We start from the raw sequence: 22,522 nt of genomic DNA on the forward strand, positions 1-22,522 counted from the left end.
TGGCCAGCAGACAAGGCCTTGCCTGCCCTCACCTTTCACCACTGTTACAATCCAATACTCTATTTATAGTAAATCAGTGCTTGGACTGCTGAAGTTTTTCAGTGCAACTCCATTTACTGCTAAGATGTTTTGGCAAAGCGAAGCCTGCGAGTTTCCCAGTTGACCTGTCCACTGTTCCAGTGGGTCACTCATAATAAGTGATGATCACCAATACTGACTGTGATGAATGAAATGTAGAGATGAATTGATTCAACTTCAGTATTAATCTAATGTTGGCTATGTTTACAATCTTGTGCTTGTGCGCGTGTGTGTGCGCTGAATAAAGGAGGAGGAGCCCGGATCCTGCTCGGTGATAACATGCTGCTGTTTGCCGCCTCGCCTCGCCTCGCCTCGGCTCGGTCATCCTTTCGCCCGCAGTGATAAACTAGCAGACATAACGCGGATCTCTACCGAGGGCCATGGAAGTTCCCTAAAAGGCGAGGCTTCCTGTTCCCCTCCATGCTGTCCCCAGGAGACCCGCCGGTCTTGACTCGACTTCACCGACCACCGCGCTGGCTTCTCGGGAATCATGAAAACGTGGTTGCAGGAGCCCGTCCTCGGCTTGTTCCTGTGGGGGCTCGCGTTCGCTCTACTGCGGCCCCTCGGGGCAGAGACCCCCATTAACAGCAGCCCGGATGCGGGGACGACCGTCGTTTACTCCCCGAGCAGCACCAATGAAGCGAGCGACACGGAGTACGGGTTCACTTCCACTTCACCCAACAGTGAGAGTTCAAGCCCATCCCAGGAGGACCTGCTGCTCACACACTCTGCGGGTAAGATGCGTTGTTTCTGTGGCCTACGCGACAAGTGCTCTGCACCATCAACGTGCACTCGGAGCCTCAGACTGTATTCCTATAGTCTTCAATATACGAACTGAAATCTGTTATTAAAAAATAAATAAATAAATATCTGTATTTGCATTCCATGGTTTGATCCTGACAACCACAATGTATCTTCTAATACAGTGGTTCTAAAATACTTACACCCAAGTACCACCGTTACCAACATTAAAATACAGTAACGTAGTCGGCCTAAATGTTCAACTCAAAGCCAAAAGTATATTATTGTAAGCCACTGTAACAATATGCACAGTTCGACATTAAGACTGCCTTTAAACATATAACGACTTGAATAATGGTTCAGTGAAAAATGTTGAAAAAAATTGTGCTTAAATATTTTTTAAAGGCAGTTAAACAAATGTAAATGTGTTGCACTTAAAAGTTAAATGTAACTAGGCTTTACAGGATCAGGATTTTTGGGGCCGATCGCCAATCAGCAAGTTTAAAAAAAAATTACAACTGATCACTGATCCGATTACAAGATGGAGCAATGTGTCTAGTTACATGACTTGTTCATTTATTGTATATACTTGTGTACTGTATCCATCCATCCATTTTCTGTACAGCTTATCCTCACAAGGGTTGTGGGCGTGCTGGACCGTCCCAGCTCAAATTATTCTCTAGCATTTTCGAGAAAAGGTAAAAAACCAATGACCTCTAGGTGGCATTCAAGAATTGGCCACTGACATAAGTTTAGGTCAAATCAACATTACAACATGACAGAAATAATGGGTGATAACCTACTGCAATTAAATTATTTTAATAAATACTGTTAATGACATGCTTACTCTAACTTTCTCACTGTCCCAGCTATATGGACGGGTATTTTCTAGAGTTTGACTCCCCCTCCATGCTGCGTTGCTTGAATGCGGCATAATCTTCGTGTTCATTCTTCAGGTGCGCGATCAAATTTGTTGTGTTGAAGGATTTAGATGACGTTCCCCACGACGTACTTCAGTTGTGCACAGACTGCAAATAACTTACGTGTTGTTTGTCTGAGACACCACAAAATAGTCCCACACCGACGTGTTTTTTCACCGACAAGATTGAAAAAAACTTTATTGCCCGTCAGATAGTTACAGTACTGCACTACAAGAGACGTGACAAGGCTAAAAATAAACTAGCTTTTGGATTCATACGTGACGAAGACGCGGAGCTAAATGTTTTGTGCGGAGCCGTTCGATGACGTCATTGATCGGATCGGCGATTTATGAGATGAAAGCTGATCAGCATAAAATGCTAATTATCGGCCGATACCGATAACACCGATCAGATCGGCGTAAAGTCTAAATATAACCAAATGTATTGTACATAAAATAGAAAAAGGTACTGTATCAGATTATAAAAAAAAGGTTTAAACAGGCTGTATGCAAACCTACAAGCTTCATTCTAAGAAGTTTCATTGTATTTCATGTTTCATTCAGTGATTCTTTTGCATACCACTATAGGGGCATGCATACCACACTGAGAAACACTGCTGGAGTTGTTTGATACTTCACAGCATGTCATGCTCCACATAAAGTTGTTCAAACAAAAAAAAATATGTCAATGATTAGATCAGCTTTATCACATTTGCTGCATTGGAAAAAAAATCATAACAATAGTTTGGGATCTTAAGTCCGAACAAGCACACAAAATTCAAGATTCAAGAAGCTTGATTATCAAATCTGCAGTTATGTGCTGGACATAAAAGGGCAGAGAATTGAACAAATCTTTGGTTTGACAGTGCTGGTATAAGAACAGTTCTATTGTTAAGTGAATGAGCTGGATATGACCCAGTGCAAAAATAAAACCTGAAAAATTGTACTATTTTTACATGAATAGCTGTGACAGTGCAAGTTATAAAGGCAATATAGCATTATCAAGTGTATAGTATGAAGTACAAAATGGGAGTTTGATCTCAGTAAAACTTTAACCTGTGACATACATTTTTTTTTTTTTAATTAAGCAGAAAAAAACTGTTTTAGTTGATCATTTGTTTCTCAGTTACATTCCTTATGCCTTTGTTTTCCAGGCGAGTTTGTAGTATTTCTTTGTGACGTTTCAAATCCTCAATGATTCAGTGGTTATTGGAAGGAATACAATAGAATAGATGTAGTCACCATGTGTCCAACATGTGGAGAAATGCTACTCAACCCTCCACAATCTGACTCAGTGTTGCTTATAACTGTTTGATATACTGTTTTAGTTTGCAAGAATGCCACGAACCCAATCCTTCATGATCACATATTGTTGAAAATTCATACACCACTCAGACAACTTGAACCACACAAATTCTAGGACTCACAATAGCATCACAGGTGCCAAACAATAAGACGATGATTGATGGCTTTGAGGCTTAAATTTAGTGTACTGTACACAACCTGTACTGTACACATTACATACTGTACACAACCTGTTTTTACATGTAGATCTCCAATGATGAAGACACACGTTTAGCAGCAATGGCAGAGAGAAGGGAAACTCATCTAGGATATTAACCTGGTATATATTTTTTTAAAGCTTACATTAGTTAAGCTACAGTGCCACTCATCCATTGTGCATTCGGCCAGGTTTCTAACACAATTTATGATTGGTCTCTGATAACAGCAGAAGTCTCCTTTGGGCTCTTCATCAATATCAGAAAGGAGAAATTAATAATACAGTACAATAGAGTATAACAATAATTTGACACTTCCAGAGATATATTCATTGATGTTCATTACTATGGTTGTAAAAACTGTTGTAAAAACTGTAAAGACTTAATACTGTCAAACTTCTGCATAATACTGAGAGACATTTCAAATATTTTTATTCCCTTACTTAGTTACACAAGAGGGGAATTATTTCAGCTCTCACTATGATAAAGTGTGGTTCTACAACCACAACAATAAAGACATTGTGTGAAAACAGTATCTATTTTGTAAACGTAACAATATAATTTTTATTTAAGCTTTCAAGCTGTGAACCTGGAAGAATGTCATTATATCTTCCAGTCTGAGTTTTATGTCCTCGCTTCGATCCAAAGAGTGACGACATTGATGATGTAATAAATGAGAGACACATCATTGTCATCATCATCTACAGAGGGTTTCTGTTCCATGTGTGCAGGATGCCGGCCAAAACTTTGAGATCACGCTGAACTGTTAGAATATCACATGCATACAAGTTATTTGAAGCCGCATTGCTGCTCGGAGTTAAGGTTTGAATGAGTAAACTTGAGTTCTCGCGCATCAGGGCAGCAGTTAGATGCTCTGTGAACAATATCTATATTTTGGAATTTGACAAATAGAAGGGTTTTTTTGAAAACGTACTCGTTGATGCTGTTTTTGTAGCTTGGTTGTAGCTGTTCTGATGATAGTATATGATTGTTTTTGTTATATCAAGATGTTGGTTCCCCCCCCCCTTTCTTTTGGACAACAACACAATGCATGTCCACAACACAGATACTTAAAATATTTGTATTTATTTTATTTTTTTTAATGTCAATAAAGGGATTCCCCCCCAATTCCGGTGGTTAGTGGGTATAAAAACAATTCTTTGAACTGTGAGGCTCAGATCCACGAGTAACACTCTTCTGCCTTTTGCTCGCTCAGCTTTAGGAAGGAAGGAACTGATTCCCAGCAGAGACATTCGCCACCATATTCAGGCCTTCAAGCCTTTGTTAGAGTAGATAAGCTCGCCTTCCAATTGTTCCCCACCCAGTAATGTTGCCTCTGCTCTGCAGCAAACAGCAGGACTCCTCACAGCATCATCCTTGCACCCTGTGGATGCAGGTTCCCTGACCGCCCCCTAGTGACTATTGGTAGAAGTGCAGCATAGTCCTAACTAAGTTGATAAATTGATGGTGTGAAAACCAAGAGACAGGCACAAATATATACTGTTATTTATAAAATTGGACCAAAATATGTTTCCATGAAATATTTTTAAAAACGTTATGCATGAACTTATCTCACCTACAAGTCTAAAATCTGAAATATCTTAAATAATTGTATAAGTTTCCTCTAATAGGCTCCAGTTTTTATTAGCTCAATCCAGGGACATTTTATAAGTGATTTTACATGTTTTAACAAAACGAGAATTGACATTTACACTATCTAGACCCAATTATAGAGAGGCCTATTAACTAATCAGTCAAAAGTTAGACTTTGGCCACTTTCTTCGTCTTCTGACTTTGTGTGAACATTTCCGGCAAGGTCCATAAAGGTATGTTGGACTGAGTTTGAGAAACCTGACCTCAACCTCATCAAGCACCTTTGTGATGAAGTAGAACAGATATCATGAGCCAGGTTCTGGGGTCTAACAGCAAGGCTATATCTGAAGACACACCCCACAATGTTGTCTTTCCGGAACAGAGGAACTTATTATGGGGGACATCTAACATTTTGATGTACAAACGGCGTGTGGCGTTAGAATACTTTGTCACATGGCATAAGAAGGCATGCTAATTATGTCTGTACTTACTGTTATTTATTGGATTGTTTTATATTTATGTATATATGTAAGAATTGTAATCATAGTTACTGTAATTTTTACTTAACTACTGCGTTATCGTAGGCTAGCAATAGAATACAGAGCGTTCCGACTCACACGTAAATAGTCTCTAAATGAGTGAATGCAATGCTGTTTTGTTTTGTTTTGTTTTTTTCAGACACCGAGCAAGCCCAAACCCTGAGAGAAACAAGTACCAGGGTACTGGAGACGATTCGTGGATCCACTGAACCATTCACCTCCACCCTGGTTGGCACATCCTCTGAGGCCAGCAGTAGCAGCAGAGACTGGAGGGATACCTTACGAACCCAAAACCTGCCTTACGTCTCCGCTGGTGTGTCCAACACAGCGATGTTGTCCTGGATGTCGACAGAGGACTCCAGCCTGCTGCGGGGCAGCCCGGATTCCCATCTGCGTTTAAGAGACGCCGTGTCCTCCCCTTCGCAGACCCAAGTCCTCACAGACAGCATCTTCACCTCGACCACCATCAGCCGGGCTGGAGAACGGACTCTGCTGTCTGTCACCTCCTCTTCCACTAACAACATTACCTCCTCCTCTTCAGTATTTACAGAGGGCTCCAGCTCTGATCAACCGCCCTCGACTTGGAGTATTCCATCAACTGGGCGAGCACAAACTGAGGACTACACCCACAGTGCACCGTCAACCACGAGTGAAGAAACCAGAGACCGCTCACTCACTCAGTCGTCATTTCCCGAGACTTCCAAAGGAACCCAAACCCTCGTTGGACCTCCTAATGCCACTGAGCATCAACAAATGCTAACATCAGAGGCTACTTCACACTCGACACCTAGGATGTCCAGCACCAACCAATCCAATGAATCCTTCCCATCTACACCCCCAATTGTACCGCCCGTTAGGAGCTCCACTCTCATGTCCTACCAGGAGTCCAGCGTGGAACCCTCCACTGAATCTTCTACCGGGACCGTCAGCTTCAACACACAAAGCCTCAGCCAGAGCACAGAGGAGAGATCATCCAAGAGCGAAGAGGAAAGTGTGGGCTTTATATTCACCACAGCTCCCCCACTGATCAGTAGCACGAATAATCAGTATGATGCCCACAAGGAATCAACTGAGGTCTTCATCACCGCCACAGCAGTCACTATTACTGAGAGGTTACTTAAATTGTTTATCCTCTTTTTCTAACTTTTTCTGTGCCTCCTCTTTATGATATCATTTCAACCCCCTAACCCTGACAGATAAACATACTGTATAACCTTCAACCGCAATGGAATTTGCGTCACATCTATTCCATTGAGGTTGAAGGTTAAATGTTTATCTGTCAGGGTTATGGGGCTGAAAACTCAATGGAATAGATTTGACTCAACAAACAAATGCACAATTGCCGAAAAATTACCTTTATAATCGAATTATTATTATGTCTCAATTTGTTTGCTATGCAAAAGTATTCATTACTTCCAAAAAATACCTGTGCAAAACTGATCTTTGAAAAGGTTCCCAAGTGAGATAGCATCTACAGTTGCTCTGATATATATATATATAGAAAAAAAAAGAAAAACAGCTAAGGGACCCCTGTCACAATTTGGCCAGCTTAGGCTTGTGTATCCTTTTTAAAATGAAATTGAATGAGCTTTGTGTTGAAAAATAAAATATGTATTTATCAAAATTCCAACAATATATTCAAACGTTATCATCAGTTCCACTTTGCCTTTCCTTTTTGAGGTTTTTCTGTACCTATTGAGTTTCATTGAAAATGCAGTCTGCTAACACAAAAAGCCTGATTTATTAAATGTTAGCATGTGCAAAAACAGGTACAAACTTGATTACGCACGCAATCAGATGTGGAAGCTCATCTACTAATGGAGCAACCGGGATCGCATCTACCGCGCAGTTCATTTTGGGCGTTGTGGTTGTGAGTATAAGCAAAAAGATTGTGTAATTTGTCATGGTGAGTGGAACTGCGGTGGCTGATTTTGCGTCTTTAAATAGCGTGTCTGAAAGGCTGGTGCAAACCAGCATGTAAATTGGTGCCAGCCCAGCGCCTGCAAAATGAGAGGCGGAGAGAGAGAGGGGGGGGGACTTTTCCACTCACATAAACATTTTTGAAATGTCAACAAAAATTATTGCAACATTTTGTCTGTTCAGCAATGCAGTTTTGGAGCTTCTGAATTCTCTAAGGGCTGGCTTGGATCTAGTCGCAAGAAACTCCTTTTAATTCTCCATCTCTGCGCGTCTGGGTCATTTCCACTTTGCCAATTGGTGATGACCTCTCCCAGAGCAGTTTTCAGGGTGTGCTGTCCCAAGTTTTAAACAGTTTTACGCATGATAGACATGCATCTAATTGCTACACCCTGGGGATGAGTTGAATAACAGAAAACGTTTTGGGGTTTTTTCAGTTGTTATCAGAGTGATAAATTCATTTTCTGTAACTCAGTTATATAATTATTTGTCTTTAGAATCACAATAAATCTTTGTCTTCAGAATCAAAATCATCTTTATTTGCCAAGTATGTCCAAAAAACACAAGGAATTTGTCTCCGGTAGTTGGAGCCGCTCTAGTACGACAACAGTCAATTGACAGAGAAAATTTTTTATACATAAAGGCATTGACAAAAACAGTCACTGAGCAATAAAGGGTTGCTAGTTATCTGGTAATGCCGGTACAATTTTTTTTTTTGACAAAAAGATGCAGGGTCCTCTAGCACTTCGAATGACTAATCTCGCAATAGTCCGGTGCAATGACCATTGTGCAAAGGGCGCAGAGACTTCAAGGAGTGTATGAAGTTTAAAGTGACGACTATTGCGATAATCTGGGACAATGTTGATTGTGCAAATGTTGCAGATACTCCTCAGTCAGTGTGCAAATAGGGCAGATGCTACTCTGGCATGAGTGGCCACTACTGGTCAACAACAGATATGCAAATAGTGCAGTGTAGTGAGACTACTACAGCAAGTGGACGAGTAATATATAATTGGGCCGACAGAAATGTGACAACAAACTTAGACAAAAAAATTGGCAGCATGTTGCAAAGGAATTGTAGGTTAGCTGTTTAAGAAGTTGATTGCAAGAGGGAAGAAGCTGTTGGAATGTCTGCTAGTTCTAGTTTGCATTGATCGGTAGCGCCGACCTGAGGGAAGGAGCCGGTGAACGGGATGTGGAGGGTCCGAGAGGATTTTGCACACTCTTGTCTTAGTTCTAATGTTTATTATTGTTTAATATACTTGCAGTGGTTTAAAAAAAAAAAAAAAAGAAAAAGAAAACACTTTGTTTTCCCCGTGCGTCTCTGATAATGTGTCCATGGAGTATTAATGAATTTGTATATTTGCTTCTTACAGATCTGAAAAAACAGAGGAGGATACAAGTACATCAAGTGTCTCTACCAGCAGCCCTCTGCTACTGGCCACCTCATCTTCCAGGCTCAGTAGCACAACCATTAGCACCACTCCAGAGTCTCCCACCCAGACAATCATCCCGTCTTTAACCTCCACAACTAGTGCCCCCACCCTGGCTCAGCAGAGCTCTGCAGCCCCTACTACTCCCGTGTCCCACACCACCCGAACCCCCTCGTCACCAACCGGGATTGCCATGCCCACCGACATCACCACCTCGAAGCTGGAAACGAGCACGGGGACTTTAGGCGTCACCATGCCGACCCAAAGCCGACATACTGCTGCTCCTTCCACCCACAGCAGCCCAACGAGGAGCACAGAAGCTCTGTACACCACTCACAAACAAACTGAGAGAGTAACCACAGAGGGAGTGACGACAACAACACCCACTCATGTCCTACCCGCTATGGCAGCTCCAACAAGTGAGTAATAAGCAAATGATAGTTTACATTTTGAAACAAATTTAACTTTACATACATAAGCTACAACAATGTGCAAGATGTTGACACAATTTTAGCTTTGTAAAGTACATCTTCTAGTTCAGGTATTCTTAAGTGTGGGGTCTCCCTCTAGTGGTACACGAACAAAAAATCACTGCCTGAGTACAGTTGCATTTAACTTTTAAGTTCAATACGTTAGCATTTAATCTTTGTGAATTGTTTGTTTTTAAATATGTATTTAGGTACAATTTGTATTTTATGTGCAATACATTTGAATTTTTTTTATTTTCCTGTTCATAAGCGCAGTATTAATGTTGAAACTACATAATGTTACAATGACTTGCAATAATATTACATATACCTTTTAGGTTTTAGGACTAAATGCTCTCGTCTCGTTTTTTATGAACACTCAGGCCTACTGTGCTACTATATTTTAAACCTTGTCATTTGGTGGTACTTGGAGAGCTAAGTTTTTTTTTTGAGGTGATACTTCTGTTCTAGATATATTAGATTGACATGATAGGAGTAGTTCAGTAACACAAGGGAAATTACAAGAAAAGCTACAAGGAGACTTTATTCTCTTGTTTCAGAGACATTTTGTGTGCGTAACTAACTTAATTGGAACATTTTCACATTTTGTTTTTATAACAGTAATTGAGATCTCAACATGGGTCCAAATTTGTATCCTCTTGTTAAATTATGGATTTATTACTTTTTTTGTTTTGTTCTTAAAGGGTTACTAAAATTATAATTTACTAAGATAGTTATTGGTTATTGTTTGGTTAAAATAAATCTTTCTCCTCCATGAACAGCAGGAGACCCTTGTGTGTCAAACCCATGTATGAACGGAGGGACATGCATAAGTTATGAGCTGGGTCAAGTCACTTGCCGGTGTCAACAGGCCTGGACGGGGCCCACTTGCAACAAGGGTAAGCGTCCATGTAATGTTTTCACTGATTAATTTTTTTTTTACCATGTTGCATGACTTGTTAAAAAATCTAAATTGTTGTTGTCAAATCAAAGTGCATGTAATACACGACCTCCAGATACCATCAGCAGTAAAGTGCAAAACCACTTTGGATGATGAGGAAACAAGGCAAGCTGCCCTTATTCAGTATTATGAACACATAATATAGGAATAAGTCCAAAAACGGCACATTCTGTATTGCTTTTCCTTTACAAAAGACAATCTTCAAGAAAAAGTAGTAGTATGTATTATTTTCCAGATACTAATGTACCCTCAAAATACTGTAATTTAAAACATTTTTTCTTAAGGTAGTTGATACGTAACATACTATATATATGTTTTTTTGACTGTCCTGAAGTACTGTGAAAATTTTACACAATCACCTAGTTATACAGTATACACTTCTATAATTCCCAATGAGGGTTTGCAGTTAGTTCGTTATTAATTCATGAGCAGGAGTATGGAGAAACTGCACCAAGTTCCAATAAACCTTTCAAAGGGGTGGTGCATGAGCCTATGAAGAAACCATTCAATTTTATTCAAATTAAATACAGGAACCAGATACAGATTAGCTGAGTAATGACATTGGTTGTTTTGGGATTTGTTAGATTAATTACGTTATTGTGTGCACAGATATGGATGAGTGTGAGAAGGACCCCTGTCCTGTTGGCTCCAGATGTGTAAACACGAGAGGTTCCTTCAGTTGTGAGTGTCCACTGGGCTTTGACCTTGAGGATGGACGCATGTGCACCAAAGGTAACATTTTAATAAAATGAAACGGTTCAATCGCAAATGCCTCCTTATTAACTGTCATTATATTTTATCCCTCTGCAGTAAAGACCTTTTTGGGAACATTCAGTGTGAACAGAGTTTCACATGACCCTAATATCTTCAACAGCGCCACCCTGCATGAGATCCAGAGGGAGATCATTCAGCTGGTGAGAAACAGATTCACTTTATAGTCCCTCGGGATGCACTTATACCACTTTTTTTAGACCGAGTATGAGTACAAGTACTTACATTTGAGTACTTGCCAATACTGCGTAGCGATACTCAATAATGCCATTACGTTTTGCAATTTTGATGAAATTGTGTTTTATTCTAATCAAATCTTGTTTAAAAACACAAACTTGTCATAAACATGGCATAAATGTCACCCAAATATAACATGTCTTATACACACAATGAGGTATCAGAATCAAAATCATCTTTATTTGCCAAGTATGTCCAAAACACACAAGGAATTTGTCCCAGAATTTGTTTGAAAACACAGAATTTTATTGAACAAAGAATACATTTCACTTAAATATAACATTTATACACACCGAATAATCCTCCTCCACTTGGCCGAAAGATATCCCGTATGTGGTGTTTCTTTTGGCCTCCAAGGGGGCAGGTTGGTGCAACCATGCAGATAATACACATGGATTTGATTAAGAAAACAAAATAAAACACGGAGAGTAGAAATAATATATGCCTGTGAGTATCGAATATTCATCCATCCATCCATTTTCTACCGCCTTTTCGAGGTCGGATCGCGGGGGCAGTAGCTTTAGCAGGGACGCTGAGACTTCTCTCTCCCAAGCCACTTCATCCAGCTTTTCCGGGGGGATCCCGAGGCGTTCCCAGGCCAGCCGAAGGACGTAGTCTCTCCAGCGTGTCCTGAGTCGTCCCCGGGGTCTCCTCCCGGTGGGACGTGCCCGGAACACACCACCAGGGAGGCGTCTGGGAGGTATCCTAATCAGATGCCCCAGCCACCTCATCTGGCTCCTCTCGATGTGGAGGAGCAGCGGCTCTACTCTGAGATCCTCCCGGATGACCGAGCTTCTCACCCTATCTCTAAGGGAGAGCCTGGACGCCCTGCGGAGGAAACTCATTTCGGCCGCTTGTATCCGGGATCTTGTTCTTTCGGTCACGACCCAACGCTCGTGACCATAGGTGAGGGTAGGAACATAGATCGACCGGTAAATTGATCTTCACCTTTCGGCTTAGCTCCTTCTTTACCACAACGGACCGATACAAGGGCCGCATCACTGCAGACGCTTCACCGATCCGCCTGTCGATCTCCCGTTCCATTCTTCCCTCACTCATCCCCGACCTAGAGAGGGCACGCCACCCTTTTCTAACTGAGGACCATGGTCTCAGATTTGGAGGTGCTGATTCTCATCCCAGCCGCTTCACACTCAGCTGCGAACTGCTCCAGTGAGAGTTGGTGATCACGGCTTGATGAAGCCAACGGAACCACATCATCTGCAAAAAGCAGAGATGCAATTCTGAGGCCTCGGCTTCACCTTGAAATTCTGCCCATAAAAGTTATGAACAGAATCGGTGACAAAGGGGCAGCCTCGGAGGAGTCCAACCCGGTACCCCATACTCCCGAAGCACCCCCCACAGGACACTCCGAAGGACACCGTCGAACGCCTTCTCCAAGTCCACAAAACACACGTAGACTGGTTGGGCGAACTCCCACGCACCCTCGAGGACCCTGCCGAGGGTGTAGAACTGGTCCACTGTTCCACGGCCAGGATGAAAACCACACTGCTCCTCCTGAATCTGAGATTCGACTTCCCGACGGACCCTCCTCTCCAGCACCCCTGAATAGACCTTACCAGGGAGGCTGAGGAGTGTGATCCCCCTGTAGTTGGAACACACCCTAGTGTCCCCCTTCTTAAAAAGGGGGATCACCACCCCAGTCTGCCAATCCAGAGGCAAATGTCCCCGATGTCCACGCGATGTTGCAGAGGTGTGTCAACCAGGACAGCCCCACAACATCTAGAGCCTTTAGGAACTCTGGGCGAATCTCATCCACCCCCGGGGCCTTGCCACCGAGGAGCTTTTTAACCACCTCAGTTACCTCAACCCCAGAGATAGGAGAGTCCGCCTCAGAAAACCCAGACTCTGCTTCCTCATGGGAAGGCGTGTCGGTGGAATTGAGCAGGTCTTCGAAGTATTCTCCCCACCGGCTCACAACGTCCCGAGTCGAGGTCAGCAGCGCCCCATCCCCACTCTACACAGTGTTGATGGTGCACTACTTCCCCCTCCTGAGACACCGGATGGTGGACCAGAATTTCCTCAAAGCCGTCCAGAAGTCTTTCTCCATGTCCTCACCGAACTACTCCCATGCCCGTGTTTTTGCTTCAGCGACCACCAAAGCTGCATTCTGCTTGGCCAGCCGGTACCCATCAGCTACCACAGGAGTCCCACAGGCCGAAAAGACCCGATAGGACTCCTTCCTCAGCTTGACGGCATCCCTCACTGTTGGTGTCCACCAACGGGTTCGGGGATTGCCATCACGACAGGCACCGACCACCTTACGGCCACAGCTCCCGTCGGCCACCTCAGCAATGGAGGTGCGGAACATGGTCCACTCAGACTCGATGTCCCCCGCTTCCCCCGGAACATGAGGAAAGTTCTGTCGGAGGTGGGAGTTGAAACTCCTTCTGACAGGGGATTCTGCCAGACGTTCCCAGCAGACCCTCACAATACGTTTGGGCCTGCCACGTCGGACCGGCATCTTCCCCCACCATCGGAGCTAACTCACCACCAGGTGGTGATCAGTTGACAGCCCCGCCCCTCTCTTCACCCCAGTGTCCAAGACATGCGGCCGCAAGTCCGATGACACGACCAAAAAGTCGATCATCGAACTGCGACCAAGGGTGTCCTGGTGCCAAGTGCACGTGTGGACACCCTTATGCTTGAACATGGTGTTCGTTATGGACAATCCGTGATGAGCACAGAAGTCCAATAACAGAACACCGCTCGGGTTCTGATCGGGGGGGCCGTTCATCCTAATCACGCCCTTCCAGGTCTCACTGTCATTGCCCACCTGAGCATTGAAATCCCCCAGCAGAACGATGGAATCCCAAGCGGGAGCGCTCTCCTGCACCCCCTCCAAGGACTCCAAAAAGGGTGGGTACTCTGAACTGCTGTTTGGTGCATAGGCACAAACAACAGTCAGGACCCGTGCCCCCACCCAAAGGCGGAGGGAGGCTCCCCTCTCGTCCACCAGGGTGAACACCTACGTACAGGCACCGAGCAAGGGGGTAATAAGTATACCCACACCTGTATCAATAAACAGTTGGCGTCAAGCACATGTTGATTCTTTTTGAAAAACTTCGCTATCTGCCAAACTGTACAGCTCATGCTCAGGGACGAAAGAATAGTATAGCATGTGATAGGCTGGTAAATTGGTATTATAGTTTCGCAGCGTTTTTATGAGAACAAGTATGAGTACAGATGAACAAAGTCTGCATAAAACCTTTAATAAATGTTACTTATAATATTATGTGGCATGTTAATATTCTTAACTGTCATACAAGTTAAAAATAAAACAACAACAACGTGACAAATAAGTTGTAATAAGTCATGTCACTGATGTTCCTCACACATCCACTGAAGTCTTACTGCATTGAGGCATATATATTCATTTACTTTGGTTCCCAAATGTAAAACCAGATTGTGCGGTATTCTGTGTTCTCTTCTGTGCTTATGTGGTTATTATATACTTCTCACGGATCTCCTCTCTTCACCTCAGCTAAACGCCTCCTTGTCCCATCTCAGAGGTTACAGCCGCACCACTCTCCGTAAGAAGTGAGTTCATTACATGAGTTACTTTTAAAGCCTCGTTTTCACTATGCAGCGCAACTGTTCAGCTCATTATTGTTCGACTTTTAGCGTGGATTATGTGGGAGAAAGAAGATGACTGGTTTTCATTCCCATTTCATTTCTGTCGAAAACCAAACATTATGATCATTCTATCGAAAAATAAACACAATGTGTCTGCCTCCCCCCTTTAGATACCGTGCAAAGCTGGCCCAAGGCACAAGTGTACTAAGGACCTGCTCAGGGCCCGGAACCCCCAATAGCAATTAACTGTATTATTAACAGTATTTTAGTCTGCTTTTTTATTGAGGAATAACTATGTAAGGTTAATGTTTGAGTAGTTGAGTTGTAGTAGATGATATTCAGTATCCCACTTAGTTCTGTATCTCATGGAATGTTGTATAAATCAACCCCAGTTCGCTCTTGTATTTTTCATTTTTTTTCCACTGTACTTATAATCCTTCAAGGGGAGATTCAGCAATGACCCCTTGGAAGTGTGGATTCGCTCTGGTACCATATCACTGTATTTGATAGTCCACCAAAAGGACATGGACTATACTGTACTGTTTAGTGGAAATGTACTTCAAAGCATGAGGACAAACTCACCCAGAGAAATCTGCTGACAAAATGATGAAAAAGACACCGTCCACAGTCTCATGCAAATACCTCCTCCCCACAGAGAACACGACGGCGTTCATATAACAGCCATCAACATGTTCTCCAGCTCCTCCGATGTGACCAGTGCGGAAGTCTACAACAGTGTCCAGATGTCTCTGAAAAATTGCAGCTCTTCACAGTCTCACTGCCATGTGATGCTTCACCACCGACTCACTTATCATGGTAGGGGGAATAAAAAAAATCACACTCAACCTCGGTTCATCATAACTTACATGTAGCTGTTATATCCAAAATAACCTACTGCAAGCATGACGAGGATCAGGAGACTGTACAGTGATGATGTATGGCTGTATTCTACCACTAGAGGATGCATTTTAGCCATAAATTACTCAGATTGTATACAGACTAGGCGTGTGGTTAGAGCACGAGGCACTTCACGCTTTTTGTCCCTTACCTAAAATCTTCTGTGTGGGAATCCATTCCCCCACCATATTACATAACTCTCCCTGCGTTTGGTCATTTTAATTTTTATGGCTAATTATGAAAAATTCTGGCAAGCTTTTTCTGGCCGCAAATAATTGAAAGGAAACACAGAAAAAGATGTTTGGTGCATGTTTTTCTGACCACGTGTAGAGTAATCTACATCATCTTAGTCCTCATGAGTGCTCGCACTGTGTTCTCAGTGGAGAGTCTTTGTGTGGCCCAGAAAGTTCAGTGCAACCCTGAACGTTCCACCTGCTCTGATGTCAGCGGCACTGCCCAATGCCAATGTCTACCAGGTTATTACAAACACAACCTTGATGACCTGTCCTGCTTAGGTAAGCACTATGATTGTGTTTCTTTGCTTGTACTCTGACTAAAATATTATCATGTCGCAGTGAAACAACAAACATCTTACTCAATGCCATCTGTGTTGTTTTACAGAATGTGGGGATGGCTACATGCTGGAAAATGGCACCTGTGTTCCGTAAGTTTACATCTGTCGATGTCCTACTTGTGTACACTGGACTTGAGGCCACATTCTCACTGCAGCCTCTTTGTCACGTTCCAGGTGCATGTTTGGATTTGGAGGATTCAACTGTGGAAATTGTAAGCGACATTAAGCTTCAAGAAATGACTGTTCACATTGAACTAAATCAAGCGTCGTGAATAGGTTATCTGCATATGTTTAATGTGCTTTGTTTTTGCAGTTTACAAGCTGATTGCAGTTGTTGTATCGCCTGCGGGGGGCGCCCTGCTCCTTATCCTCATCATTGCTCTCATCGTCACTTGCTGCAAGTAAGATGCCCTTTATCTCTAGCCACTCTACTGTCACGATGCTCATTTACTATTACTTACTTATTACTGTGTGACCTTGTCACAGAAGTCATTTTGACATAGTACAACAGTAAATACTGTAGAACAGATGCATGTTTTTGCAATGAAATGAAGCAATGGGCAAATGACACCAAAGCGGTCTCTGATGCTTTCCCACTCATTGGTTTGACAGCTCTGTAATTTCTGCGCTAAACCTGCTGTATAGAATGAATCGTCATTCAACGTGAGGTTGTGAATAGAATGGAGCGTCGAGAAAATCGGAGTTTATCAGGGCGTATTGGAGGAGAGGAAAAATGGAAACAAAATTTTAAAGTGTGAGAGTAGAAATTCTTGGAGTATATGTACCTCTTTTTTGCACCAATAGCAAACGTATTGTTTTATATACATTTATAGATTCTGTGTTAGTTGCTACAGAGCTGTAAAAGACAATCTGACATTTATCTTCCTGTGCCTTTTACACAGAACCCAGTGAAATGCGATTTGATAGTTAGATGAAAAAAGCAATAGACAGCAGAAAAGGAAATCAGAGTGGGAGAAGTGAGTGTTGAACTTCACCTCGCACATAGCCACCATACCGCCTCAGTTACGGCTCTCATACTTCGTCCATTGGTGGAAATCTGCAGTCAACTTCATCCCCCGTATTTTTTTCTGTGGAATCATGTCACCATTTACAGGCAATTTTAAAAGGAGTAGTAAACTGTTGCTGACAACAACAACTTTTACGGCGTGCATACTCTGTATAAACAGTGTTCCCTCGCTATTTTGCGGGGAATAGAGACCAAGTCCTAACGCAAATAGCAAAAATCTGTTGAGTAATTGATGCCGGCCTTAAAAAGGTTTATACTGTAATTGCCGAGAGATGTAACACAATGGGAGCAAAGCGCTGCTTTTAAATTAAATACTGGGATTAAAGTTCCTCTCCTCACTGCAACAGTGGGAACATTAGCACCAAGAGGCCACAAGCAAAACGTTTATATTAGACTAGGCTATGGCCTGAGTACAAAAACGGCAAATAATTGTTTTCAGCGAACAACTGAGGATGCGCTATCTTAATTTGCGAGTAGCGAATCAGAAATATGAGCATGAACACTGCACCATTCATCACTATCATTTACCTCACTATGTGGTGCAATATAGACATACTGTGCAAAACTATTAACATGACAAAAACCTGACTGATTAATGACAATTAATTCATTATAACTCTGCATCAAACACCTCTAATGGTGGCCTTTACATTTAGCCAATTCTCCCATTAAAGTTGAATGAGAGGGAAAACTTGTTGGAACTTAACTCTTGTGTTTCTACCACCAGGAGAGACAAGAATGACCTCAACAAGATCATCTTCAAGAGTGGCGACCTGCAGATGTCTCCATACGCAGACTTTTCCAAGAGCAATCGCATCTCCATGGAGTGGGGCCGGGAGACCATCGAAATGCAAGAGAACGGCAGCACCAAGAACTTGCTGCAGATGACTGACATTTACTATTCTGTAAGAAGTCTTCTTATTTCCCTTCTAAAGAACTACTTACTGCTTAACATAGTCTCAGAGCTGCCAAATATTATGGAATGTCCGTATTTCATTACAGAAATCACTGATTGTTGACTCGTTACGGTCGTAACACATTGTTCCGAATATTGGAAAAACAAATCGAACATCTGAAAATTATCGGCGCGTCCACATTGAACAGCTGCTTAGTGCACGCTATTTTATTACACCTCCCGGCTGCCAAGGCGCGGAGGCGAAAGTTCTCTTTGCGGCCAGTGCCAAGACACTGATCATTGCTTCCATGGTAGCGAATAAGCTGCACTTCTTACCATGCTTCGTACAAAAAGGTCACGAAGGGAGGATGAGGAGTGGATAGGCGAATACAATGTCAAAGCCATGCTATTTGCTAAGCTATTGTGTCATGCAGTCGCAAAACATCGAAATAACAACAAAATAACAGGCCAATTACGGTAATACGTTTTTAGAGCTATAAATATAAAATGAAACACATCCACACAGGATGCTGCATCTGAACCAGAAATGAATTAATACGCGACTGCACACGTCACTTCAGAATGTGGGCAGGTTAAAAGTACATTATTAATATTAATAAATATTTCTAATTTAAGATAAGATTACCTTTATTATACCCACAATGGGGAAATTTGCATTGTTTAAGCATCAATTGTGGATATAAGAAATATAAATATGCAATATAAATTGCATGGCGGCACGGTGGCCAACTGGTTAGAGCGTCAGCCTCACAGTTGCCTGTAGGTGTGACTGTGAGTGCGAATGGTTGTTTGTTTGTATGTGCCCTGCGATTGGCTGGCAACCAGTTCAGGGTGTACTGAACTGTACCCCGCCTCCTGCCCGATGACAGCTGGGATAGGCTCCAGCACGCCCGCGACCCTAGTGAGGAGAAGCGGCTCAGAAAATCGATGGATGGATAAATTGCATGCAAGAGAAGACGTAATTACTACATTTCTTCTTGTATGCGTACAAGAAGTACATTGCACAAAACAGAAACCAAAACTATTTTCCATAAATAAACTATGCAATTCAGTCTATCAGCAATGTTAGTTGTTTGTTTGCAAAATAGAGTGCTGAGTTTTAATTTTGATGTTTGAGATCTGATTAATCTGCTGTAATAGACTTTTTTTGTTTTTTTTTTGTTTCCGGGGTTGAAAACAGAATTGGCAAAGGGGAAAAAATCCATAGACACAGATATTTTTGACGATGGAACCTCGAAATCTCATATACTTGTACTTTGATTCAGGCTGCACCTGTGTCAACCATTACAAAGTTGATATAATGAAAACATTAAAATGTCAAATATTGAACCCATAATATATTAATGATTATGACTGTCGCACGGAAGTGTTCTTGACAAAATTTTGTAAATACAAATTTGGACAAACTGTTCTGGAAGTGAATTTTTATAAGTGGGCAGCTCTGTAGTCTTCATCTGAAAACCAAGATAAATAGCATCTCTGTGTTTTCTTGCAGCCCGCCTTGCGAAACGCTGATCTGGAGCGAAATGGCTTGTACCCGTTCACAGGTCTACCGGGATCTCGCCACTCATGTATCTACCCTGCCCAGTGGAACCCATCCTTCTTAAGTGACGATTCACGCCGCAGAGACTACTTCTAACCTTGAACGCAAGCATGTACACATTGTCAGAAACAATTGTTACTAATAATAGGTGACATTCAGCAGCAGACAGACGAGAATCAAATTATTATTATTTTGCATAGTTTCCCCACTTTAATGTTTAAGCTCATCAAACAAATGTAAATATCAGACAAAGATAACCCAAGTAAATATAAAAGTTTGATTTAATTTATTAATAAAAATACATATAACAAGCTACCTGGCCCTGTGTGGAAAAAGTAATGTCCGCCTAAACCTAATAACTGGTTGGGCCATCCTCAACCGTTTTCTATAACTGACAGTCTTTCACATCTCTGTGGAGATATTTTGGCCCACTCGTCCTTGCACAATTGCTTTATTTTGGTAACGAAGGAGGATTTTTTAGCATGAACGGCCTTTTTTAAGGTCATGCCACAGCATTTACATTGGATTCAGGTCCGTACTTTCACTAAGCCACTCCAAAACCTTCATCTCTCTTTTTTTTTTTTACTTAGTTATTTAGTTTTTATTTGATCTGATATTTTAATTTGTTTGATGAGCTTAAAGTGGGGAAACAATGCAAAAATATAAGAACTTGAGAAGGGGGCCAATACTTTTTCATGACACTGTACGACTAAAGCGCAAAATTTTGCAAGTAAAATGTGCCTAGAAAAAAAATCTTCTCGGCCCATTTCAGTGCCTTTGCATAGATAGGTTCAGCTCATTTCCTTCACCAGACTAGTAAATGCAAAAAAAATTTTTGGTGATGAATATGTGCATGGCACTGCTGTGATTTTATTAGTCTGCTGCTAAAGTTTCCATGGATGACACTGATAAACCCACTAAAGTTCAGGTAATAGAAAGTGAAGACTGACTTTGCGATCCATACCAGCCTTTATTTATTCACAGATTGTCCAAGTGCAGGACGTGAGGCATTGGGAAATTTTATTCAAATACACTGAAAGACAAATCTTGTGGCTTTAAGTGTGTATGCGTTATGTGTGTCTGTGTGTGAAAGGTGTTAATATTTGTATACTAGAAGTATTTGAGGTGCCAAGTGAGTGTAGGAATGTAAAGATGTATCATTTGTTTAGAATGTTATTTTTATGCCACTTATATCCTCTCTACTCTGGCGTTTTAGTCGGATGTTTATTTAAATAAAGACATATTGTACAGATGTCTGTCTCTGACTCCTTGTGATGACAATAATTGATGTGACTGCTGACAAAAGTAAAAAGGACCAATTGTGAGGTTTATAAGGTAATACTGCTCACATTCACACAAATGTCAAAGAATTGGTAGGATGACGCTACAGTGTGCAGTTGGATACAATAATAGTGCAAGAAAGTCACTTTTGGGAGGAAAATACATGGAATATTCTTCAATTGCAAGTACAACTGCATGTTTATGGTAAAGTACACATCGTTACCTAATTTAGTATAGCCCACAACTGCTAGTTAAAACTAGTAATCCCTCCACAGGTGGTCAAGGATAGACACAGCTGCTGGACTTTCCATCACTTTATTAAACCAACGGGAACAAAATAAACACATAAGCTGCATGGCTCAACTGATGCCCAGAGGCACTCAAAATGCAAACTGGCTAACAGTTAGCCACTTAACACATAACCCCCCCACGATAAACGACTTCTACTCCGTATCACTAGTTTGTCTGTAAATGGTGATGACCAAACATTGTGTAACAAACAGATAGACTGGCAACATGTTAGACTCAGATCCCCTGAACATGTTGAGTACATTAGCAGGTTAGCCCCCTGCGCTGGAAACGCACCATTAATATTCCTTGGGGCAGCCTATAATGCAAATGCATATTAAGTCCCCTGCTTCGCCTTAGAAGTCGTCTATCACAAGGCGCGTGTGATAGACTGATACGTTGAGGAACTTCTGCTTTTGTTTTAATCATTTGACATTTTAAAGCCACCAATGGGAGAACAGATTGATATCAGAAGGCTGGTATTCTTTTTAATCAACAGTCCCCTTGTCCTTTTCAGTATCGCCATGAACATTTTCTTTCTATATTGCTTGGCCAACTCACAAGGCAAGAGTAAAAGACTGAAGCAGCCTTTGAAGATACTCTTGGAATATATCATGTGGTGCTCCATTTTGTATGTAGTCTTTTTAATGCTGACCTTCACCTTGGAGAATCATCTGACCTTGACAATATCATTTTTGCTGTGGTTGATAATGCACATCCCACATGCCTCCCACACCCCCATAAAAAAAACAAAAAAACATGCACGTTAGGTTGATTAGAGACTCTAAATTTGCAGGTGTGAATGTGAGTGTGAATGGTTGTTTGTTTATATGTGCCCTGCCATTGGCTGGCGACCAGTTCAGGGTGTACCCCGCCTCTCGCCTGCAGTTAGCTGGGATAGGCTGTAGCATACTGGGACTCTAGTGAGGATACGCGGTGTAGTAAAGGGATGGATATGATATTTCACAAAGAAAGGTCCCTGTGCTGTTATACTTTAACTTACCTAACTTTAATAGTGACTTTAAATGTGCCACTTTTTATATATCTTGGTTGGAGTTTGTAGTGTCATACATCATTATCTATTTGAGTTTCTGTCCATTTTAATAAAACTGACTGTTAATTAGTCACTATTTAATCAATGAATGGTGGACGAAGAGGAAGTATGCAAAATGTTCTCACGAAAATGAAAACACTTGTTTTATTCCATGCTTCCCTGTTTTGAATTGGGTTCTCGACTCTTGCTCCAT

At 41.9% G+C, this 22,522-nt stretch overlaps 1 protein-coding gene across 1 annotated transcript; it reads left to right on the plus strand.

The window, feature by feature from the left end:
• The first annotated feature begins 255 nt into the window (after positions 1-255).
• Positions 256-20,958, plus strand: heg1 (heart development protein with EGF-like domains 1). The gene is made up of 14 exons (XM_061792560.1): positions 256-812; positions 5,509-6,481; positions 8,663-9,138; positions 9,969-10,085; positions 10,757-10,879; positions 10,958-11,061; positions 14,658-14,713; positions 15,405-15,565; positions 16,027-16,161; positions 16,268-16,310; positions 16,395-16,432; positions 16,534-16,621; positions 17,975-18,152; positions 19,659-20,958. Exons 1-14 carry the CDS (start codon positions 569-571, stop codon positions 19,800-19,802), a joined length of 2,880 nt encoding a protein of 959 aa, XP_061648544.1. The 5' UTR covers positions 256-568; the 3' UTR covers positions 19,803-20,958.
• Positions 20,959-22,522: the final 1,564 nt, after the last annotated feature.

The sequence above is a fragment of the Phyllopteryx taeniolatus genome, chromosome 12 (assembly GCF_024500385.1).
Source record: "Phyllopteryx taeniolatus isolate TA_2022b chromosome 12, UOR_Ptae_1.2, whole genome shotgun sequence".
Lineage (NCBI taxonomy): Eukaryota > Metazoa > Chordata > Actinopteri > Syngnathiformes > Syngnathidae > Phyllopteryx > Phyllopteryx taeniolatus.